Here is a 25,914-nt window from a genome sequence, read left to right as displayed (position 1 = left end):
GTGTGGATTTGTACTCTATTAGCTATGTTCTAGTCATGTGGAACTATGCCATCCTTCAATTATCCCATCCACATGTGCATATACAACTAGAAATGTTCTTGCCTTATCTACGAGTGCATTTGGAGCATTGCTATTTGCACCAGAGATTGAAGTGATGGCAGTTCGAACCTTTCTGCAAGTGAGTTAGACCAACGGTATGGTTCATCAAATTCAACGCTACAAAGTCCTCTATATGGGGCAACGTCCTAGCCTCCCAATAGTGGGAAGTTCACAACGTTAAATCAATCATCTGAACAGTGTTTCTCTTCATGTCTTTATAAAATCAAATCAATCATTTCCTGAACAAAATTGTTCTCTTCATGTCCTTATACAATTTCCCAAGTTTCTGGTTTTTCAAACTCAAAAATTTTCAGTTTCTCTTGTTTACTTCTGTTCTTGTCCTTAACATTTGCTCTCTTTAATAAGCTTTCTTGTTATCTCTCTTCTTCAATAGCATTATTTACCCAAGTATTTACAAACTTGTCTTTCTTTGCTAACCATACATACATACATATACCAAGGCTTTTTCCCCCTTACAAGGGGGGTAGCCAAAAAGAAAAAGGCATAAAATCATTCCCACCCATTCCATCCCTGAATACACTCCACACCCCTCTCATCTTAGCACCTTCTGAATGACGGGTCATCCCTGCACCTTGTCCACTGCCCTGGGTCAGAAGCAGTGTCGCAAGACACAGCACATCCACAGCTATATTGTTTGCCTTGAATTGTGACTTAAATATGATTTCTCATGGACATGCACTATTTCTAACATACTGACTGTTACCTGCCCTAGTATCCCAAGTACATAGCAGCTACTTAGTGTCTGCTGGTGGAGTCTCCTCTTCTCCTGGCAAAAGATTCTCTCTCTTTTTTTTTTTTTTTTTTTTACTTTCATGACACACACTTCCATTTTTTTTTTCTTTCCTTTGTTGCTTGATGTAAAATTAGAGTGAATTTCCCTGAATAGCCATCCAATATTTCTGATTTTCCATTATTCCATCCCTCTCTCCTTTTTTTTTTTTTCATTTTTAGATTTGGACCTGATATAACTCCTGCACTTTGTGTGTATGTGTGTGTGTGTATGTTTGTATTTACCTAGTTGTATTACATAGGAAGGGAGCTATGCTCATGGTGACCCGCCTTTGTATCTTTCAGCAGTGTGTGTGTGTTTAATAACATTATTCATACTATGACATGATGTGATACTATATATTATGGGTGATATATCTTCTATGAAATAAAAAAAGTCATCTTGAAAGGGACCAAGTGTTTAAAAAGATAGATTATTATACACTTTTTTTACAATTAAACTCATACCAATATAATTCCCTTTCTTCATTGACCTACCCACATGTCTGCCATAAAATATTTAACTTCAGAAATTTGTTAAGAGCATCATTGTATGATTCTGGCGTAAACCCTAAGGAATCTGAATATATTGCAATAAAAAGGACATACTTCATCTTTACTTGCAATATACATTCATCAGCTGGAGTAAATCTTTTAATGGTGTGCTGTAGCTGGCTAGATATGCCTACAGCTACCCCCCACCCCTGCCATTTGAGGCGGACCCCACTGTTGTGGCATGACCAGCAATGCTTATAATCCTCGTCATTGATTTCACCACTACCCAGACTTCTCATCATCGAGAGAGTCACAGTATCCATTCAAAGCCTCCTGAGCTCCGCTGATAAAAAGGGTGGTCAGTCGTCATTGGAGAGGGAGAGAATCTCCCAGGTGTCCATAAGCAGAGCCCACCAGAAATTTATACTGGATTTAGCTCTATTTTAATTCTCTCTTGATTTGCAGACCTAGTACCCACTCGGACCTCAACTTAGCAGGTGGTCCGGGACAACTCATGTACACTTTGTCGTCCACGTGATGCCATTAATAGTAGTGGGGCATCCATATCTCAGGAGAGGGCAGGGGTACCACTGAACTGCAGGCGGCACCAGGGGGTGGGTGTGCCCCCAAGAACCTGGGGGTTGCCTCGAAAGGGGAGATGGTGAGGTGCCATCCCTCACCCTGCTGTGGTGAGTGGTGGGCTGAGTCCTCTACATACTCTACTCCTATTCACCCCTCTCCCTTCTCCTGGATGATGGGTCATCCCTGCATCTCACCCACTGCCCTGGGTCAGAAGCAAAATAGTAATACACAGCACATCCACAGCAAGGCTGCTTCATTAAATTGGTGATCCCCCCCCCCCCCTTGTTCCCTCATGCAGAAAAGAGATGGCAAATCCTTTTGGACTGTGTCAAAATATCATTCACATATACATCCTCACCCCCATTACCCAGAAGGTGAGGAGGAGAACGGGAGTGGAAAGGGTGTTAGGAAACAGGGTTGATGAATAGTACAGGGATGGTTTGGATACATGGAAAGAATGAGTGAAGAAAGATTAGTAAAAGGGGTGTGGAAGGCAAAGGTGGAAAGAGTGAACATAAGGGGGTGACCAAGAATGAGATGGATGGATGGGGTAAAAGGGCCATTGGGAAAGAGAGGAATGTCTGTTGAGGATGGAAAGGAGAAGACAGAAGATAGGGGTGAGTGGAGAATGGTTGTGTATGAATGATGTGATACATAGAAGGGTGTGGGTGGGGGATGGGAGCTGAGGATGTATGTGTGAATGATATTTTGACACAGCCCAAAGGGATTTCACCCCATTCTCTCATTTCTGCATGAGGAGACGGGTAGCTGATTAAATGAAGTGGCCTTGCTGTGGATGTGCTGTGTCTTGCTACATTGCCTCTGAGCCAGGGCAGTGGGCGAGATGCAGGGATGACCTGTCATCCAGGAGGAGCCAAGAAAAGAGGAAGGGGTGGTGAATGGGAGTGGATTTATGCCTTCGACTTTGCCTATCTCCTTTGTAAGGGGGAAAAAGCCATTGTTATATGCATGTACTAATGTACTGGTAGGAAAAACATAAACTAGGGAGGGGTTATGTGAGAAAATGTGAACTGATGTTTATGTATATACAACACTGAATGGGTCCCAGTGAACAGATATACATTTTTATCAACCACAATACACTTTAATTCTAAGTCATCAACGTCGACTTGCGGAGGCCAACATGCAGAAATTGAAATGTGGTATGGCTAAGGACTTGAACCTGGGCTAGCACGTGACAAGTGTTAGTGACTTAGCCAATTGCACCATCAAGAGAGATAATATTGTGGTTGATAAAAAATATGTATATGTATATATATATATGAGTGGAAGGTTGGCGAGATAAACACAACCTGTGTTTATCTCACCACCCTTCCACTCATCTGTCTTACATATTCAATGTATATAATTTTTTTCTTATAGCCAGTGGAGCTGCAATCGCATTGTTCAGCTTCCCCTGCTCATTGAAGATGTGGGGGGTGGGGGTGTAAAGGTCACAACTTTTGTTTCAGGATAATTTCCAGAGACTCCCTATCATTATTTTTATGCAACTCTGGGCTAAAGGCACTGACAGCTGAAACACAGCTCTTCATGCCTTTGTATACAGATTATACTTTTTCTAGTTCTATGGTGATCTTCACTGGAAAAGGTCTGGGGGGCCGTTATGTAAGACTTCCCATGTTTGTTTTTGTAAGGAGGGTGAGCATGTTGGTTAGTTGTTGTTGAGGAGGTTGCTTAGTGGGGTAGGTGCTGGAGTTAATGTTGGGGATTTGTTCTATTTTGTGTCCTGTTGTTCATGCATTAAGCTAAATTAGGTGTTGTACATTTAGATCACCTAGTATTCAGTTTGTTAGAGTTCAGTGGAGAGTTGGAAGTTGGCTCCTCATGGATGAAGGTATGATCATCCTTGTCTCCTGCCCATTGCCCAGGTCAGAAGCAATGCAGCATTGCTTGTGGAACACTAGTGTTATAAATGGATGAAATGACATGGATGTAAAAACAAGTGATCTGGAAGGATTTCTTCTTGACTGCTCTGTATATTTCTCAAGGGTTCAGGATGATGTCATCTGGCAATGAAGCAGTGAGGGTAAACCAACTTCAGCTTTTTGTGCTCTGCTCTGATGTGGTATTGTCTTTGATTTAAGCAATGTGGTGGTGGGGGGAGGACATGAATGATCCCTCACCCATGAGGAGCTAAGATGAGAGGGAGAAGGGACAAGTTTTTGGATTGATGTATGCTTTGACTTTGCACCACTCTTATATAAAGGAAAGGACTTTTGGTACACAAGAGCACTAATTTTTAATATATGTAGGTGTCACCTTACAGATGTGTTGATAAGAGGTAACTAGAAAAGGATACTGCAGTTGCCCAAAGCCACTGCTTCAGTATGTCTTCTAAGCTGCAGCCACTATGCAGGAAATAATACAATCATTAATCCTATCTAAAATATTTTATTGTTTTGAGTTTCAGCAACATCACATAGCAATTTTACTGACACTATCAAAAATAGAGCACATCCACAGGTCCCATGAAAGCAAGATTAGGGGTAACTGATTAATCAATCTATTTATCATTAACTTAATATCTCACTTTTAATGAGAAAACATGATGATATAATATAATGTTTCCTCATAAAAAGTGAGATATATTACTTTCTCCATTAAGTTAATGATCAATAAATTTATATCAGTTACCCTTAACATACCTTAGAATACAACCAAAACCTAAAATCACATTCTATAAAATATTCTGAAAATAGTAATAATGAAACTGAAAAGTCCCTTTACATTTTTTCAAACTGCTTTGGTTAGTAATCATTCATCAATTCATCTTCTACATAATATGCAAGCCAAGTACTGGGGTACAATCTACATATATATACCAGTACTCTCTCTGAGGATGAGATGGATGGATGGGGTAAAAGGGGCATTGAGAAAAAGATAGAAGTCTGTTGTGGAAGGAAGGAAGAAGACAGAAGATAATGGTGAGTGGAGAATGGTTGTGTATGAATGATGATGTGAGGCATGGAAGGGAGTGGGTGGGGGATAGGGGGTTAGGGAGGGGTTATATGTGAATGATATTTTGACACAGCCTAAAGGGATATCTCCCCATCTTCTCCATTTCTGCATGAAGGGACACACAGGGGTAGGGTGGGTGGAGGTGTGCGATTCACCATGTTCTTAGACCATGTGCTGGACTTGTGGTTGACAGCTATTACCCTCCCGGAAGAGAGCTCAGAGCTCATACATGACCGATCTATGGGTAATGCTGTGACCTTTCACGCACACATAACCCCAACTCCCCACCCACAAGAGCTGGAGTAACGACTCACAGCTCAGCAATACTGAAATTATTTCAGCCCTGGGCAGGAGTCAAACCCGGACCCCAATAGTGGCAGCCGCAATCACTACCATTGCACCAATGAGTCATGTGCCTGTGAGTGTGAGTGTGTGTGTGTGTGTGTGTGCATTTAAATGAAATGTCCTTGCTGTGGATGTGCTGGGTCTTGCTGCATTGATTCTGACCCAGGGCTATGGGTGAGATGCAGGATGACCTGTCATCCAGGAAGAGCCAAGAAATGAGGGGAGGGAGGGGTGGTGAATGGGAGTGGAGTGGGTGGGAGTGGAATTATGACTTTTGATTTTGGCTACCTCCCTTATGCAGGGGAAAAAGCCCTTAGTGTGTGTGTATATGTATAAATATAAATATATATATATATATATATATGTATGTATGTGCTATCTCTGATATATAGAAATAGTACTCCAATATTTAGGTTATGTCCATTATGTAGAAGACCCATTGATGAAAAATTATTAACCAAAGCAGTTTTGAGAAAAATGTTAAGGGAGTTGTCAGTTTCATAATTACTATTTTCAGAATATTATCCCATGGAACAATGCTTTAGGTTTTGGTTGCATTTCAAGGTACAAGTTTTTCATCAAATGTGAACGAGCTACATCAATAAACTGATTGGCCAGCTGCAACTTAAGAATTTTTCTCAAAACTGCTTTGGTCATGCATCTTCTACATAATATACATAGCCAGTATTAGGGTATTGATTTACATGTTATCGTCACCTTGGGCACTTCAGGGGCATCCATATGGACCATAGCCACATTGCATTCATACAAGTCAGAGACAAACTTATATAGGAATGCCAAGCTGTTTTATTACTTTTGCTGTCCCTATTTTCTGCTATCCCCCTCTCAAGGTTAAGATGAAGCAAAGAACAGGTATAGTGAAAATGAAGTGTTTGATAAGTATGGTGGGCAGTACAAGGATGGAGAGTAAGAAATGTGGAAGTGAGGCAGAAAACAGGGGTTGAAAGAGTTCTTCAATAGGGTAGATCTGACTGTTGTGCCTGTCTGGACATATGGAAATAAGCAAAGAAAGAAAGAAAGAAAGAAAGAAAGAAAGAAAGAAAAAAAAAAAAAAGGTGGAAAGAAGTGAATGAGTGAACTCGAGAGAAAGACCAAAGATGAGGTAGATGGGCAGGGTAACAGGGGCCTTGGGTGTATGAGGATTGTCTGCTGAGCAAGGAAGAGAGAAGGGATGTTAGGTTCTTATATGGTCCAGCAATTATTTGGAGTGGACAAGCAGGAGGATTGCCATATAATGAAGTAGTGGGGATAAACCAGTTCCTGCTGTAGAGTAGCTGTGTCTTGCTGCACTACCTCAGACCTGGGCAGTGTGGCTGAGACAAGGATGAGCCTTCATCCCTAAGGTGGTGTGATGAGGACAGAAAATGAGTTTTAAAGAGTATGAGGTGGGTATGTGATTTGGCCACCGTCCCTTTTAAGGGAAAAATAGCCTTTGGTATTATGAAATATACAGCTAAGTTTTCTTTATCCAATAATATAATCATTCATACAACAGATATGCACATGAAATACAGAAAGCTAGAAGATATTAAACTATAAAATATGTATATGAAAAAATCATTCTCCTGTTTTTGTGGCTTCTTCAAATGGTCTTGTGATCTTCTTCAAGTTCTTCAAATGGTTTTGTAATCTTCCTCAAGAAAATTTCAATCTCCTCCTGCTGTCCTCTGATATTATCTACTAGCCCATGACAAACTTTAACAAAATAGTTCACGGAAGTCTTGATTCTCTCCCGTTCTGAATTCTGATGTTCTTCACAGCTGAAAGTATATACAATTCTGTGTAATAATCAGCTATGTCAACTAAAACTAGAGTACAGTAGGAGTGGTTTTCATTCTCCTTGTTTTTGTTTTTTTCTTTGTGTGTTTATGAGTGTGGGGGTGGGTGTATTTATCTAGTTGTATCTTATGGGAATGAGAGCTATGCTCATGGTGTTCTGTCTCTGTATTTCTCCATATCTAATTTCCTCTTAAATTCTTGTATTGTTTTTGGACACACTATTGTTTTGTATGTGTGTGTATTATGTACACACACACACACACCAAAGGCTTTTCCCACCTTATAAAATAAAACACTCAACCATCCATCCCATTTTAGCACCTTGAAAAAGCAAGAGATAAATGTTCGAGATCACCTGAAAACCCAGCATACTATAAAGCAGTTGCCTCCCAATACACCATGTCCAATCTGAGAAAGATTGATATCTGAACTGAAAGAATCAAATATATATATACATATACATATATGGCTCTGGGGAAGAGGGAAGTGTCTGTTGGGGAGGGACGGGAGGGGACGGAAGACGGGGGTGAATGGAGAATGGTTGTATATGGAAGATGATGTGATGCATGAAGTGGAATGGACGGGGGGGATGGGAGGTGAGGTAGTGTGTGTGAGTGGAATTTGATGCAGCCCGAAGGGATTTCTCCCCGTCTTCTCCTTTATATGGGGGGACGGAGAGGGGGGGGTCGCCGATTTGGTGAGGCGCCCTTCCTGTGGATGTGCTGTGTCTTGCGACACTGCTTCTGACCCAGGGCGGTGGACGGGGTGAGGGGGTGGCCCGTCATCTGGGAGGTGCTGGGATGGGAGGGAGGGTGGAGGGGTGTGGAGTGTTTTCAGGGATGGAATGGGTGGGAATGATTTTATGCCTTTTCCTTTTTGGCTACCTCCCTAGTAAGAGGGAAAAAGCCTTGGTATATGTATGTGATGTATGTGATATATATATATATATATATGTGTATATATATATATATATATATATATATATATATATATATATAGAGAGAGAGAGAGAGAGAGAGAGAGAGAGAGAGAGAGAGAGAGAGAGAGAGAGAGAGCGAGATAGAGGGAGAAAGAATTACACCCAAATATCTATAACATGTCTCCTATACCTTGCATCATATCTTGACAAAAGCATCACACAAGCACTCCAAGACTTCAGATACTCACCTCTTTACAGTTTCTTCTAATTCACATTGCTTCTGATACAAAGAACTAGTCTGTCCTTTCCTTGTTGCCAAAATCTGTCCTCGCAGCTTCTCCGCTTCTTCATCCATTTTTGATTCCTAAAAATAAAAAGTGAGCATTTCATCTCGAAAAAGAAATATGAAAGGTTCAATTTTTTTTTTTTTTTTTCAGAGTAGGTTTCAAGTCATGGATGATTCGCATAAAAAACAGGCAGAACCTAAAACCCCTGATTAAAGATTTGCCAGGTGGCAAATCATATATTGGATTTGTGTGCCAATACTAAAGAGAGAAATGATCTTTGTATTCTCTCTAGTCTATGGGCATTTATAATTACTGTATCATGCCATGATCCATTTCAACAGTTAATACTTCCACTGAAAATATTTTGCACAAGCATGACCCAGGGTGTATTAAGTTCTACAGTTGTTCCTACCCAAATCATCTCGGCCCTTTTACCTCTCATCATTAAATGGTTTGCTAAGTTATTTTATTTTGTAAACTCAGTCCCCTTTATAAAAACATTCAAATTTCTAAAATGAGGGCAAGTCAACTATCTGCTTTTTAGTTTCAAATATATCTAATTCAAGATCCCTGATCCTAAGGACCTTTGTAGTCTTCACTTTACATTCAACCAAATACTTATTTCTCGTGACATTTTTCATTAATGCCCCCGCCCCCACCAAGACATTTACTTGCTTCCCTTACTCTATAATCCAGTTCCACCTCCACTCATCCATTCCCTGCTTTCGACTTCCTCCAGCCTCTCATCCTTCAACTCGCCTCCAACCCACCTCTGCCATCACCCCTTGGACATCTGATCACTTTACCTCAGTTTACAATTACTTTCAGTCTTCTCCTTTCACATATCCTCCCCAACTTTGCTACTAACTGCTTCTGTCTATCCTTATTCATATACAAGCAGTCATTAACAAAAACAATTGGCTCACCAACTTCCCTCCATTTTCATTAACTCCAAACACCTGCCTGGCAACTCCCAAAAGTGGCAAGACTCTCACTAGCAGGACTATAGTCAAACAAAACCCTGCCACAAAAATAAACTGCTCCACATGCAACTATCACAAACAAGACACCAAACATCTCATCTTATACTGCATAACCTTGGCCACTTAACCCCTTCGATACGATGACGCCTACGTAGGCGTCATGAGGAGCAAGTGGGTACGCGAGGATGCCGATGTCTTGATTATATATATTGTAGTTGTACCTGCGTGACCCCCATACTCTGTAAACTGGCTTCACCATACTATGGTTATCAAAATTCATGGGTGAAAGAGAACGAGCAATACAAGAGTAACTTTATTTTTTATAATGCGGAGGAGGAAAAACAAATGGATAACAGAGGAAATATTCGAACTAATGGATAAGAGAAGAGAAGCTAAAAATAGGGATAGAAATGAATATAGAGAACTTAATAGACAAATCAAAAAGAAGTGTATAGATGCCAAGGAGAGTTGGCTTGATGAACAATGTAGGGAAATTGAGGACCTTGAAAAAAGGGATTCTAAAATGATGTATGATAAGATTAGAGAAATTACCAAGAGAAAGGGGAGTAATGGGGGGGCAATCAAAGATAGAGAAGGAAAGGTTTTAATGGACGAGGAGGAGATTAAACATAGATGGGAGGAGTATGTAAGGAACCTATTTGAGGACGGCAGACAAGAAGGAGAAGAGGAAAATTATAGATATCTAGATGGGGAAGAAATAATGGAAGAGGAAGTGAAATCTGCAATGAAGAAAATGAAAAAAGGGAAAGCCATGGGTGAGGATGGTGTGATGATTGAAATGTTAGAGGCATTAGGGGATTTTGCAATAAGAAAACTCACTAGTCTAATAAACCAAATTTACGAAAAGGGTACAATAACGGAACATATGTGTAACTCGATTTTTATACCAATACCAAAGATAAATGGAACAATGGAATGTAGTTAACATCGCAGTCAGTATCATGAGTCAAATAACCAAAATTATATTAAGGATAGTTTTAAACAGAATAAGAAATAAAGTGAGAGAACAAGTTTCATGGGAGCAATTTGGTTTCGTAGAAGGGAAAGGAACAGCAAATGCAATTTTTATGAGAATGATTATGGAGAGGATGATAGAAAAACAACAAAATGTATATCTTTGCTTTGTTGACTACGAGAAGGCGTTTGAAAGGGTAAGACATGAGGATTTGATATTTTGGAAAGAGTGGATATAAATAGCAAAGACATGAGTATCATCAGAAATTTGTATTGGAAGCAAAGAGCAGCAGTGAGGGTATGGGGAGGAAGAACAGAATTTCAAGCTATAAAGAGGGGAGTGCGTCAAGGCTGTGTTATGTCTCCAGATTTATTTAATTTATATGGGGAGATGATCCTTAGGGAATTAGAGGGAATGGAAGGGATTAAAATTGGAGGATTTAATATAAATCATATCAGATATGCTGATGACACGGTATTGGTGTCTGGCTCAGGAGAAAAACTACAACATCTATTGAATGTGACCGTAAAAGCTAGTGAGGAGAAAGGTTTAAATGTAATTATGGAGAAAACTAAAATACTAGTGGCTAGTAAAACAGATCCACCAAGAGTGCAAGTACAAACAGCAGGGAGAAGAACCAAATTTTCATACCTGGGAAGCATATTGACAGAAGATTGTAGATGTGAAAAATAAATAAAATCAAGGATAGCGATAGCTAAAAGCACGTTTCAGAAAATTAATGTGGTTTTAACAAACAAGAAAATGTCTACAGATATAAGGAGAAGAAAAATTAAAACATTTATATGGTCAACACTATTATATAGTTCAGAAGCGTGGACAATCAGTAAAAAATTGCAGGAAAACTTAGAAGCAGCAGAAATGTGGATATGGAGACGAGTATTAAGAGTACCATGGACAGCGAAGAAAACAAATGAAGAAGTATTGAGAGAAATGGAGACAGATAGGGAATTGATGACAACAATAAGGAAAAGACAGTTGCGATTCTTAGGACATATAATGAGGAGGGAAGGGTTGGAAGAGGTGGTGATGATGGGAATGGTGGAGGGAAGGAGAGCAAGAGGAAAGCAGAGGGAGAAGTATATGGACGGGCTGATGAGGGCGACGGGAAAACAACTCAAACCAGCACAGATGTTACAAGTAACTAGGGACCGTGAACGGTGGTGCTCCATGGTTGCCGAAGTCCAAGAGGATATGGCACGGCGGTAAGGTAAGGTAATTATGACGCAACATCGCACGTCTGGCAGCTAATGCTGCCCGCGAGATTTTGGCCCATATTGAAGGGGTTAATGAAACCTGAGGCAATACCTGTAATCATTATTATCAACCATTTACTGCTTTCACATTTTTCCTATCTAAGCTCCTGAGGTATACTATGAAACTCCCTTGGATTTTAGCATATTTTTGTCACTATGAACAAATATAAGTGAAATGTGTAATGCAATTTCCTAACACTTCTAGTTGGTGAGAACCTGGGAAAATGTGAACAAATACTTCAGGTACCTTCTGTGTTATTTCATCTTTATTTATTTGAAGTTCTTCTTCAAGCCTGGCCAGCTTACTTTCCAGTTTTGCCCGTTCATTACAATCCTCCTTTAAAATTTCCTGCATCTGAAAGCCAATTACATATTATCACTCAATTTCATTTCTTGTGTGTCACAGCACTTAATAAGAAATTATTACATTTCAACATTATTTTTGGATACATTCATTTGTAACTTCCTCCAATCACACAACCTTCCAAACTCAGTCACCAACAGTTTCAACATCTCCCGAAAATCAGCCACATATGCAGTTTCATCCACAAGTAACAACTGGTTTGCTTTGCATGTCCTGTAGGTCTCCTGCACGAGAGACCTGGGGCAAAAGATTAATTCTGTTCCCACCCACCAATTCCAAACCTCTGCTGAGCACTCTTGTGCTCGGCATTCTCAGCCCTGGGTAGGACCTGAACTTAAATCGCTGGATTAGTAGTCAAGAACAACACTACTGCACCATTGAACTGTGTGTGTATGCAACCCATTACATTTTCATTCAGTGAAACACATGGTAACAATTACTATGATTAAAAGGACAATGCCTCTGGTTCTTATTTTCAATTTTGTAAACCATGCCCTAACAAATTGGCACAATGCATACTTTCAACCAGTCTTCAGGTACTTTCCCTCTCTCTCGGTGCTCTACCCCTATTTTTTTAATATTATATTTTATAACTAAGAAGATGTACATAAGAACTTACCATAAACAGTTCCTTTTCCTCATTAATTTTACACATCTGTGTATTACACGTTTTTTGTTTAGTATTTTTCTTTATTATCTTCAACTCTGGAATGAGTTCTTCTTCCCAGTATTCTTGCTTCTCTTCAAAATTTGCTGTGTCAATAGCAAATTCAGATCCAAGTTCCAAGTGCAGCCACAGTGCATTAATCTGGCGTGCCAATCCACTGAAGCTCTCTTGTGCCTTGCTGATACCCATCTCAGCAGTACCGATCTGTTTAAATAATACAGAAGATTTTCAGGTTTATTTATTTATCTACTTATATTCTACAGGCCTCTTCCTCTCTTCAACAGAAGTTGCCAGCCATGGCATGCACACCACCATTGTCTTAAAATCTCCAGAAGATTTTACATTACATATACCAAGGCTTTTTCCCCCTTACAAGGGAGGTAGCCAAAAAGGAAAAGGCATAAAATCATTCCCACCCATTCCATCCCTGAATACACTCCACACCCCTTCACCCTCCCTCTCATCTTAGCACCTCCTGGATGACGGGTCATCCCTGCACCTTTTATGGGTCTGGAAAGGGCTTACGACAGGGTAGACAGGGGAGCGCTGTGGGAGGTTTTGCGGATGTGTGGGATAGGAAGAAAGCTTCTAGGAGCTGTCAAGAGTTTTTACAAGAGTAGTAGAGCATGTGTCAGGATTGGAAATGGAGAGAGTGAGTGGTTCGAGGTAGAGGTGGGACTTCATTAGGGATGCATTGTGTCACCCTGGCTGTTCAACTTGTGCATGGATGGGGTTGTGCGAGAGGTAAATGTAAAGGTGGTGGGTCAGGGATTGGAGATGGTTGGGGAAAATGGAGTGAGGTGGGAGGTGAGCCAGTTGTTGTTTGCGGACGACACTGCGCTTGTGGCAGGATTGGAGGAGGGATTGAGGAAGTTGGTGAGAGTTTGGGAGTGTGTGAAAGAAGAAAGCTGAAGATAAATGTGGGTGAGAGTAAGGTGATGAGATATACAAGGGGTGAAAGTGGCAGCAGACTGGAAGTGAGCATTGAGGGAGAGCGACTGCAGGAAGTGGATAGTTTTAGATACTTGGGTGCAAATATGGAAGGAAAAGGTGGAGTGGAGGTGGAGGTGGAGTGTGGATTGGGAGAAGCGAGTAAATACATTGGTGGATTAAAAAGTGTAATGAGGAATGGACATTTGGGAATGGATGCTAAGAGGAGACTGTATGAAGGAGTGATTGTGCCAACAGCACTGTATGGGGCAGAAACATGGAACATAAGAGAGGAAGAGAGAAGGAGTTTGAATGTGTTTGAGATGAGGTGTCTGAGAAGTATGATGGGGGTTACTAGGCTAGATAGGGTGAGAAATGAAAGGTGAGGAGGAGAACAGGGGTGGAAAGGGAGTTGGGAGATAGGGTTGATGAAAGAGTATTAGGATGGTTTGGACACATGGAAAGAATGAGGGAAGAAAGACTAGTAAAAGAGGTATAGAAGGCAGATGTGGAGGGAGTGAACAAGAGGTGGACATCCTAGGATGAGATGGATGGATGGGGTGAAGGGGGCTTTGGGGAAGAGGGGAATGTCTGTTGAGGAAGGATGGGAGAGGACAGAAGACAGGGATGAATGGAGAATGGTTGTATATGGATGATGTTGTGATGCATGAGGTGGAATGGGCGGGGGGATGGGGGGTGAGGTAGTATGTGTGAGCAAAATTTGACGCAGCCCAAAGGGATTTCTCCCCGTCCTCTCCTTTTATGCATGGGGGGACTGAGAGGGGGGTCGCCGATTTAATGAAGCGCCCTTGCTGTGGATGTGCTGCGACTTGCAACACTGCCTCTGACTCAGGGCAGTGGACAAGGTGCAGGGATGACCCATCATCCAGGAGGTGCTAAGATATGAGGGAGGGTGGAGGGGAGTGGAGTGTATTTAGGGATGGAATGGGTGGGAATGATTTTATGTCTTGTTCTTTTTGGCTACCTCCCTTGAAAGGGGGAAAAAGCCTTAGTATATGTATGTATGTATGTATGTATAAATTTAGGTTTCTTAATCCAACACTCGCCAACTGCAACTTGTGCAGACATTTGGAATGGAATGGAATACAAGATTCAGACCAATGGCACAGCACTGAAACCCAAAGTACGAATGTTTGGGCAAAGGGCATAATCTCACTTCAGGAATTGGTGGGGTTTTATGTCCTGGTCTGATTCCCAAAGTGGGTTTATGTCCAGGCCCAAAAGTCTGCACAAGTGGCAGTTGGCAAGTCATGGATTAAAAGACCTAGATATAGTTACTATCAGGATAATATTTAATGTGCATCTTCACACACTGAACAAGATGGATTATAATTCAGCATTACAAATGAATGACCTCAATAAGAAGTCCAACTACAATGGGCATCAATTACCTCATTTAGTCCACCTTTCAAGGCAAGAAGGTAATTACTTGTTCTAGCCTGGCCTGGCTAGGCAACTGTTGTACCAATTACAAGTTCTGGAGAGAGTACCACACAAATACAATACAGAGATCTAGGGGAGGGCCTAGGTAACACTAGCAACCATTGGGGTTGTGAGTTTCTAATGAATACAACTTAAGGAAAACTAAAAAAAGGAGAGGAAGAGATGGAAGAGAAAAAAGAAAATGTATAAATACACACACACACACACACACATATATATATATATATATATATATATATATATATATATATATATATATATATAACTAGAATACATAAATAGTACATACCAGTAACTCTAGCTCCTTTTCTTCATCTTCGAGCTGAGCAAGTTGAGTACCAATTTTGGATGCTCTGTTTTTTATGTAATTAACCTCACTTGGACTGAGATTCTGTTCTGTCTTGAGCTGCTCCAACCAAGTAACCTTTTCCTGTACCTATACAAAAGTAATGGTGCACAATGAAACATTATGAATTTACTGGCTCCACAAAAAACTCCAACATAACATCTGCACTCAGAAATCAAGAGCCTTCCCACTCTGAGTGAGCCCTTCTAGTCCTCACACCATACCACACAAGCACAGCTTTAATTTCTTTCTATGCAAAAATAAATCTATCTATTCTATCTATATACATACATACACACATATACCAAAGGCTTTTTCCCCTTTGCAAGGGAGGTAGCCAAAAAGAAAAAGGCATAGAAACCACTCCTACCCATTCCATCCCCTACATATTCCACTCCCCTTAACCCTCCTCCCTCCCTCTCATCTTGGCACCTCCTGGATGACGGGTCATCCCTGCATCCTGTCCACTGCCCTGGGTCAGAAGCAGTGTCACAAGACACATGACATCTACAGCAAGGCAGCTTCATTAATTCGGTAACCCCCCCTTTCCGTCCCCTCATGCAGAAAAGGAGAAGACGGGGAGAAATCCCTTCTGGCTGCGTCAGATTTCTCATACATACTTCCTCACCCCCCATCCCCCACCCACTCCCCCACATGCATCACAGCATCATCTATACACAACCCTTCTCCATTCACCCCTATCTTCTGTCCTCTCCCGTCCTTCCTCAACAGACATTCCTCTCTTTTGTAATGCCCCTTTTACCCCATCCATCCATCTCATCCTAGGATGCCCTCACGTATTCACTCCTTCCACCTCCGCCTTCCACACTTCTTTTACTAATCTTTCTTCCCTCATTCTTTCCATATGTCCAAACCATCCTAATACTCTTTCATCAACCCTATCTCCCAACTCCTTTTCCACCCCTGTTCTCCTCCTCACCTCCTCATTTCTCACTATCTAGCCTAGTAACCCCTATCATACTTCTCAGACATTTCATCTCAAACACATTCAAACTCCTTCTATCTTACATAAGAACATAAGAATGAAGGAGACTGCAAGAGACCATAAGGCCTACACTAGGCAGCTCCATATCCATCACCACCTGTCATCCCCATCCATAAAATTGTCTAATTGTTTCTTAAAACAACTGATAGTTTCAGCGCTTACTACATGGTTACTAAGTTTATTCCATTTATCGACCATCCTATTAGTAAAACAATTCTTGCCTATTTCTTTTTTAAATCTAAATTTGTCCAGTTTATAACCATTAATGTGAGTCCTACCCTGTTGTTTTAATATGATGACCTTGTTTGCATCACCCTTGTTAAAGCCTCTGATCCACTTGAACATCTGTATTAGATCACCCCACACTCTGCATCTTTCCAGAGAGTGTAAGTTAAGGTGCCTAAGCCTCTCTTCGTAAGGCAAATTTCTGAGCCCATGTATCAATTTGTTCATTCTTCTCTGTACTGACTCTAGTGAATTGATGTCCATTCTGTAGGACAGAGACCAAAACTGTATCGCATAGTCAAGGATGGGTCTATCGCTAGATAGAGTTTAATAATTACCTCTGCACTTCTATTCGTTAACGTCCTAGCAATGAAACCTAATGCTCTGTTAGCTTTATTCCTGGTGCTAATGCGTTTCCTGGTTTTAAGGTCCGGACTCACTAGAACTCCCAAGTCTCTCTTGCACTCAGTTTTCTCTAAAACGTGTTACCTAAACTGTATCTATTTTCAGGGTTGTGTAGCCCTACGTTTAATACGCTACACTTAGAGATATTGAAGTTCATTTGCCATTTCACTGACCATGTGAACAATTTGTTAAGATCATCTTGCAGAATCTCTGCATCATCTCCTGATCTAATTAGGGATCCTATTTTAGTGTCGTCCGCAAACTTACTAACATCACTATTTATCCCGTCATCTAAGTAGTTTATGTACATAATGAACAAGGGACCTAAAACCAAGCCCTGGGAGACCCACTAGTAACATTGCCCCACCTAGATTTTACTCCATTTATGGTGACCCGCTGTTTTCTGTTACTAATATAAGCTCTAATCCATTCTAATACTTTTCCTCCTATGCCATGGGTTTTGATTTTATTTAGTAGTCTCTGGTGTGGCACCTTATCGAACGCTTTGGTAAAATCAAGGTAAATAATATCGTAATTATGATTGTTATCTGACGCCTTATATACTTTAGTGTAAAAAGATAGAAGATTAGTCACACATGACTTACCCTTGGAGAGACCATGCTGTGAATCACAAATTAAATTATGTCTTTCGATGTGTTCTCTGAGTCTATTTACTATTACTGATTCAAGCATTTTTCCTATAACCGATGTCAAACTGATTGGCCTGTAGTTGCATATAGATGATCTATCACCCTTCTTAAAAACAGGAACAACATTTGCTTGCCTCCAAGCAGTAGGCACAAAACCAGTGTCTACTGATTTATTAAATATTTCAGTTAACTGGTCGCAGATTTCAAATTTACACTCCTTTAACATTCTCGGAAAAATCTCGTCTGGACCCGGGGATCTTCCTCTCTTATGTTCCATGTCTGTCCCATACAGTGCTGTTGGCACAATCACTCCTTCATATAACCTCCTCTTAGCATCTATTCCCAGATGTCTATTTCTCATTACACTTTCTAATCCACCAAGGCATTTACTCACTTCTCTCAATCTACATTCTACCTCCACCCCCACTCCTCCCTTTCCTGCCACATTCGCATCCAAGTATCTAAAACTATCCACTTCCTCCAGTCTCTCTCCCTTAATGCTCACATCCAGCCTGCTGTCACTCTCTCCCCTTGTACATCTCATCACCTTACTTTTGCCCACATCTATCTTCAGCTTCCTTCTTTCACACACCTTCTCAAACTGTCACTAACTTCCTCTTATAAGGGAGACAGGTCAAAAGGCACATGCCCACTTTTATCCACAACCCTTTTCTTCCTCTATGTTAAATAGACCCCACTTCACATCAATTCATCCCATTCTTTGTCTTCTCATGCCACCTAATTCTCCCTTCCACACTATTTTTGCGAGTCTTTCTTCACTCGTTCTTTCCATATGTTCAATCCCTACCATACTTCTCAAAACTTCTTCCTGCCTCCTCTACAGGCACAAACCCTTTTGTATAGCCTTCTCTTTGCATTCATCCCTACATACCCTTATCTCATGACACTTTATTCATCCACAACAGTGATTTGCTTCTCTTACTCTTAAATGTACCTCACCTTGCCCAATTCATATACTGAAGTTCATACAAATTCATATATTACCTGTGCACGCTCTTGTTTTTCTCTATCGAATTGTATCTCCAGGTGAGATCGATCATTAGCCAGAATTTCTATATGTTTCTGCATGTCCTGACAATATATCAACATTTTGTCCTTGTCATGCTCTATCTGTAACAAAAATATAAATATTATTAATTGGTGCAAGTCTACACTGGATTGCCTTGCCCCTAACTACTAATTACAAGGTGAACAAATTTATTCATAAACAATGGCAGGCATTGAGAATAATATGAATAAACAAAGTACATACCTACCTACCCCAGAGCATACTCCCACCCACATCAATCCTGTACCCAGCCAAAACCCATTCATCATCCCCCTCCTTTCAGCACAGGTTGTATGACAGGTCATCCCTGTGACCCTGTCCCCCCACTGCATCACTCACATATAAAGCAATCGATCTATTTTTAGAACATTCAAAGTATGAGCCTGATAAAAATTTTATGGAGTAAGTAGTAAAGACAAAACAAACAAACACACTCGAGTAAAAACATATTACCACAAACTTAATATGTTTTTACTCAAGATTAACTGAGATAATACAAGAAAGAGATGGCTGGGCAGATTGCGCCTTCTTGGACTTGCAGAAGGCTTTTGAAAAAGTACCACATAAATAGTTAATAAGAAAAATTGAAATAATAGGAATACAAGGTAAGCTACTGGAATGGATAAAGGATTTCCTAAGTCGGAGAAAAATGAGTGGTAAGAGACAAAAATTCGAACTGGGAAGATGTGATAAGTGGCGTCCCGCAAGGCTCTGTATTGGCTCCTGTAATCTTTGCCATATATATAAATAATATGGATGAGGGAGTGGAGTGTTACATGAACTTCTTTACTGATGAAAAAAAAAAAAAAAAAAAAAAAAAAAAAAAATGTACTCTATATACAATACCTTCATATGCTGATGCTGAAGTTCCTTTACTTTCTCTGGATTTTCCCGATAGGTAATAATTTCTTCATCCAACAGCTTCAGTTCTTCATACAGATGATGCATTGGTTGGAGATTTGCATTGATTTCAAGCTGTGTTTTAAAATTCTGAAAAATCAAAAGGAAATGCTTATAAAAAGTCTGGGGTATTGGCTGCATGTTATTGTGGCAAAGTAGCATGCAGTTGATACTTTAGGGTCTATATGGGGCACCCCTACGGACCAGAGCCACACATCATTTTGTCTGTGATAGAGGAAAACTCTGTGTATAGAGAAATGATGACACTTTTATACTATGACTGTCCCTCCGCTATGCTGTCCCCCACCACCTTGTTGCTGTCCTGTACCATTTCTCTGAATATACATTTCCTGTTTTTGCCGACCCTGTGGTGGGGGAAGAGAATGCCACCACCAAGTCTTTCCACTTGAGTCATAAAAGGCGAGAAAAAAAAAAAAAAAAAAAAAAAGGGACGGGGATGGGATTAGGAGTCCTACTACCCGCAGCCCCAAAAGGGGACATTCCTAAAGAAAGAAGAAAAGGCATAAGAGGGTCTGGGAGTTTTCCAACCAGTACCCTAAGGTTTGGGTCTTTTAATGTGCGTGGATGTGGTAAAGATGAGAGTAAAAGGGAAGAGATAAGCAGTATGTTTGTGAGAAGAAAGATGGATGTGCTGGCTTTGAGTGAAACTAAAATGAAAGGGCAACTGTGAGTTTGGGAGTGTAACTGGGAGGTACTCAGGAGTGAAGAGGGGAAAAGGGAGAGAAGGGGTGGCTATACTAGTAAGTGAAGAGATAAGTAAGCAGGTAGTGGAGTGGAAGGTTTCATCAAGGTTGATGTGGATGAAGGTGAAGCTCGGAAGGGAGATGTGGGTTTTTGTAAGTGCATATGGACCTGGTAGTGAAAAGAGCGTAGAGGAAAGGGAGGTTTTTTGGGTAGATATAAATGAGTGCATAGAGGGATTAGGGAGAAATGTCAATGTAGTTGTATTGAGAGACCTTAATGCTAGGGTAGGAAATGAACCAACAGACAGAGTGATTGGGAAGTATGGAGTTCCAAGTAAAAATCATAGTGGAGAAATGATGGGAGATGTGTCTTGAGAGTTGATGATGGCAAATACAGTGTTTAGGAAGAAAGTCAAGCATAAGTACACATGGGAGAGGGTGGTGGATGGAAAGGTGGCAGATAGAGCATTAATGGACTATACAGTGGTGACCAGGTGTATGGTAGGAAGAGTTAAGGATGTACATGATCTAAGGGGAGAGAATGGGGGAATATCAGATAATTTTCTGGTGGAAGGTAAAATGAGTGGAGAATAGGTGGAGAAAGAGGAAAAGGCTATAAGGCAGGGAGGTACTCAGAGTGAACTGCTTAAATGAGGAAAAAAAGGAGAGTATAAGAAGCTGAAAGAGGAGTGGGAGGGAGTAAAGGATAGAGTAGAACTAGGAGTGGAGGAGGAATGGGGATGGTTCAAGGAGGGAGTCATAAGGTGTACAAAGATGGTGTGTGGAACAAGGAGGGCGGGAGGAAATAGAAGAAAGGGTAGTGAATGGTGGGATGAGGAATCAAAGAAATGTGTAGAAGAGAAGAAGCAGGAATTCATAGATTGGCTGCAAATTAGGACAAGGGAATCGTATGAGAGGTACAAAGTAAAGAGAAGGGAAGTTAAGTATAAGATAAAGGAAGCAAAGAAGAGAGCAGATGTGAAATGGGGTAAGAGTATGACAGAAAATTTTGAAAGTAATAAAAAGATGCTTTGGAAGGAAATTAAAAGAGAAAAAGGAGGTGAATCAAGTAGAGAAGAAAAGGTAAAAGGTGCATATGGAGAGATGAAAATGGAAGAGAAGGCAGTGAGAGGAAGGTGGACAGACTATTTTAGGGAGTTGCAGGTAAGGCACCTGGTCTGGATGGATGCCATGCAGAATGTCTGAAGAAAGGAGGTACAGTTATGATGGAATGGCTGGTGAGGTTATTTAATGTTTGTTTAAGAGAGGGTAGAGCGCCGGAGGAGTGCCTATATAGTTCCGCTTTACAAGGGATAGGGGGACAAGTGTGAGTGTAGTAGTTTCAGAGGGATCAGCTTGTTAAGTGTAGTTGGGAAGGCTTATGGGAGGGTCTTGATTGAGAGGATTAGGAGCGGAAGAGAGGGAGTAATTGGTGAGGAACAGTGTGGGTTTAGGACAGGTAGGGGTTGTGTAGATCAGATTTTTGTGGTAAGACAGATATGTGAGAAAGCTATAGAAAAGGTAAGGATGTTTTTAGGCTTTTATGGATCTGGAAAAGGCTTATGACAGGGTAGACAGGAAGGCACTGTGGGAGGTACTGCAGATATATGGGATGGGAGGAAAGCTGTTAAGACCAGTCAAGAGTTTTTACAAGAGTAGTAGAGCTTGTGTTAGGATTAGAAATGGAGAGAGTGAATGGTTTGAGGTAAAGGTGGGACTTCGTCAGGGATGTGTTAAGTCACCCTGGCTGTTCAATCTTTACATGGATGGGGTGGTGCGAGAGGTGAATGCAAGGGTAGTGGGTCAGGGTTTGGAGATGATTAAAGAAAATGGAGAAAAGTAGGAGGTGAGCCAGTTGTTGTTTGCTGATGACACTGCGCTTGTAGCAGGATCAGAGGAGGGATTGAGAAAGTTAGTGACAGACTTTGAGAAGGTGTGTGAAAGAAGGAAGCTGACGATAAATGTGGGCAAAAGTAAGGTGATGAGATATACAAGGGGAGAGAGCAGCAGGCTGGAAGTGAGCATTAAGGGTGAAAGACTGGAGGAAGTGGACAGTTTTAGATACTTGGGTGTGAATGTGGCAGGAAAGGGAGGAGTGGGGGTGGAGGTGGAATGTAGATTGAGAGAAGCGAGTAAATGCCTTGGTGGATTGAAAAGTGTAATGAGAAATAGACATCTGGAAATGGATGCTAAGAGGAGGTTATATGAAGGAGTGATTGTGCCAACAGCATTGTACGGGGCAGAAACATGGAACATGAGAGAGGAAGAGAGGAGTTTGAATGTGTTTGAGATGAAATGTCTGAGAAGTAGGATAGGGGTTACTAGGCTGGATAGAGTGAGAAATGAGGAGGTGAGGAGGAGAACAGGGGTGGAAAGGGAAATGGGAGATAGGGTTGATGAAAGAGTATTAGGATGGTTTGGACACATGGAAAGAATGAGTGAAGAAAGATTAGTAAAAGAAGTGTGGAAGGAGTGAATATGAGAGGGCATCCTAGGATGAGATGGATGGATGGGGTGAAAAGGGTATTACAAAAGAGAGGAATGTCTGTGGAGGAAAGACAGGAGAGGACAGAAGATAGGGGTGAATGGAGAGGGGCTGTGTATAGATGATGCTGTGATGCATGAGGGGGAGTGGGTGGGGGATGGGGGGTAAGGAAGTATGTATGAGAAAAAAAAAATTGATGCAGCCCGAAGGGATTTCTACCCATCTTCTCCTTTTCTGCATGAAGGGACAGAGAAGGCGGGTCACCGAATTTATGAAGCGGCCATGCTGTGGATGTGCTGCATCTTGCGTCACTGCTTCTGACTCAGGGCAGTGGACAGGATGCAGGGATGACCCATCATCCAGGAGGTGCCAAGCAGTGTTGCCACTCACAAAATGTAAAAATGCCAAGATGACCCTACGAAAAAATCCAAGAAAATCCAAGGATTATTTTTTATACTGATACTTGCGAAAAACAAGGTGACATGGCTCTTGAAATGGATTGTGGCTTATTTAAAATAGGAAATTTAGCTAGAAGAGGAAGTTCTACTCACCAAATACTTTACAGACAATGGTATTATTGCAGGAAGAAGGATACTGGCATAGGGTCCTCCTCTAATTCCTCATCATCAACATCATTGGCTTCACTATGATATAAAGTTGCTGTGTTACTCTTCTTCCTGGACTCTTCCCTCTCTTTATATCTCATGTGACAGTGACCCAACTTTGCATCTTTGATTAATGAAATAGATGGTTCCCACTTTTGGCAAGTCACTTCTTGTCTTGTGATGGCTTGCTTGGCCAATAGACGGTTTGCAACTGTATTTGTGTGTAGTCTGTTGCTTTGCTTAGTTTTAACTTGGTTTATTTGGGAAAAAATTCTTTCAAAACATGCAGATGAGTGTGGCAGAGCTAATAAGTTGCACATAAATGTTGCAAGAAGATTAAACTTTTCTTTATTATTCCCATCTTTCACTGAAAGTAAATAATTCCAGAAAACAGTTGCAGACTGACTTATGCCTTTAAGTGTGTCTCTTGCATATAGAAGATCTCGTCATTGCTCTTGCAGCAAATCTAGCTCATCCTCCTTTATCAATGTTGGAAAATGTACTGCAAATTTTCCAAGAGATTTCAAGTCCCTCTTTGTAGAAAGAGCTTCAGCTGGTTCCACTACCTTTAACATAGCAATGAGGCTATTTTCTTCAAAAGGAAATCTCTTTTTCATCTGCATGCACAATTCTATTAGAAACTGCTTGCAGTCATATCGAAAAAGCTCTTCCTTTTCCTGAAGAGGTTCACTTTCCATGCTTCATGGAAACTTTGTGTGCCATCAGAGACGACTTATTGCAATTCTTGAGTTTGCTGCTACATACAGTACAAAGACAGTATATTTGTCAGCAGGATCTGGTTGTACCCAATCTTTCAGTTCATCATCCTCCATCCATTCCTTTCCAAATGCCTGCTGATACCACGTCACTTTCGCTTTTCTCTTTGGTGGGGTAACATCACCACTATACCCTGGTTCTTCAGTCACTCATAATGATTTCTAATTAAATCAAGTAGGGTTGAATAACTATCCACGGGTCTCACATACCACACACGCACGACTTATGAGCTAGAGAGGACTGGCGGACTAGGAGAGAAACGTCTCAAACGTATTGAACGTGTAATGGACGCGTCAACTCATAGAAGACAACTTAGTTGGCAAGTCGTGATTTCCAGCCTTAACTTTTCAATAATCTCATGAATTAAAATTTAAAACTTAATTTGTCCTCTGTTGTTAACATAGTGTACCTCATACTTTATTAAGTGGCAAAGAGAATATTCTATTATTAAACTAATATTTTAAGCAATTGTCTACAATTTGGCGAAAAAATCCAAGATTTGTTCATTTTTTACAGTTTATTTCCAAGATTCCAAGTTGATGGCAAAAATGCCAAGATATTGGGAAAAAAGCCAAGGAGTGGCCACACTGGTGCCAAGATAAGAGGGAGGGAGGAGGGTGGAGGGGAATATATAGGAAATGAAATGGGTGGGAGTGGTTTCTATGCCTTTTTCTTTTTGGCTACCCCCTGTGTAGGGGGAAAAAAGCCTTTGTTATATGTATGTATGTATTTTACTTCTTCAATTTATATGCCATTATCCCCAGAGGTGAGTTAGCATGGAAAAGGCACATCCTTAACCTATCAATCCAACTGCATTCATACCTTTCACTCCTTCCTTAAACCATGAAAAATTTAACCCATTTCTCCCCTGGTACATACTTCTCATAGACCTATACATTTTTCTTCATCCTTATCACCTATGCATAGTTTCATTTCGAGCAGGTAGGAACTTGTATTTAGGAATAAAATAAATGAAGGTGGAAGACAGGGGAAGAATGATCACACAGTGAAGGAACTATGAGGGACCTTGAGAGTATCTATCAATTTATCTATCTACAGTGAAACCTCTCATTAACGGACGTTATTTAGCTGTGTTTGCAGCGTTTTCTGTGTTTTGGAGTGGTTTTTGGGTGGCATAGTGATTGCACACACTAAACAACAGCACCAAAAACAGAGCGAAAACACATCTAATTAACGTCCGTTAATGAGTCTCACTGTATATACCAAGGGCTTCTTTTCCCTTATAAGGGAGGTAGCCAAGTCAAGGTATACACCCACTCCCACCCATCCTCGTTTCCCTCTTACTCTTAGCTCTTCATGGATGAATGATCATCCCTGTCTCCTGCCCACTGCCCAAGTCAGAAGCAATGTAGCAAGACACAATACAGTACATCCACACCAGGGCTGCTTCATTTACAGAGCAATTCTCATCTTCATCCCCTCATGTGGAAAATAGAGAAGACTGGGAGAAATCCCTTCGGGCTGCATCAAAATATCATCCATATACAACCATTATCCATTCACCCCTTTCTTGATCAAAAGACATTCCTCTCTTGCTCAAAGTCCCTTTCACACCATTCATCTATCTCATCCTTAGTTGACCCCTCAAGTTCACTCCACCCACATATGCTTTCCACGACTATTTTGTTGATCTTTCTTCACTCATTTCTTTTCTGTGCCCAAATTATACAAATAACCTTTCATCAGCCCTATCTGCAACCTCCCTTTCCAGCCCACGTTTGTCTCCTCACCTCCTCATTTCTCTTTTCAACCTTGCAGCCCATACCAT

At 40.9% G+C, this 25,914-nt stretch overlaps 1 protein-coding gene across 1 annotated transcript in view; it reads right to left on the bottom strand.

The window, feature by feature from the left end:
* Positions 1–4,366: 4,366 nt before the first annotated feature.
* LOC143018536 (kinetochore protein NDC80 homolog) overlaps positions 4,367–25,914 on the bottom strand; it is a 38,494-nt gene continuing 16,946 nt past the window's right edge. Inside the window, exons 7-13 of the mRNA XM_076173973.1 lie at positions 19,501–19,644; positions 18,591–18,716; positions 15,243–15,389; positions 12,512–12,763; positions 11,776–11,883; positions 8,257–8,372; positions 4,367–7,070 (exon numbers count right to left, since the gene is read on the bottom strand). Coding sequence (XP_076030088.1) covers positions 6,893–7,070; positions 8,257–8,372; positions 11,776–11,883; positions 12,512–12,763; positions 15,243–15,389; positions 18,591–18,716; positions 19,501–19,644 — 1,071 coding nt within the window. The 3' untranslated portion in view covers positions 4,367–6,892. The remainder of the gene's footprint in view (positions 7,071–8,256; positions 8,373–11,775; positions 11,884–12,511; positions 12,764–15,242; positions 15,390–18,590; positions 18,717–19,500; positions 19,645–25,914) is intronic.

This window comes from Oratosquilla oratoria, chromosome 35 (genome assembly GCF_046742065.1).
Source record: "Oratosquilla oratoria isolate Oo_2021 chromosome 35, ASM4674206v1, whole genome shotgun sequence".
Lineage (NCBI taxonomy): Eukaryota > Metazoa > Arthropoda > Malacostraca > Stomatopoda > Squillidae > Oratosquilla > Oratosquilla oratoria.
This window is presented reverse-complemented; position numbering and strand designations above follow the sequence as displayed.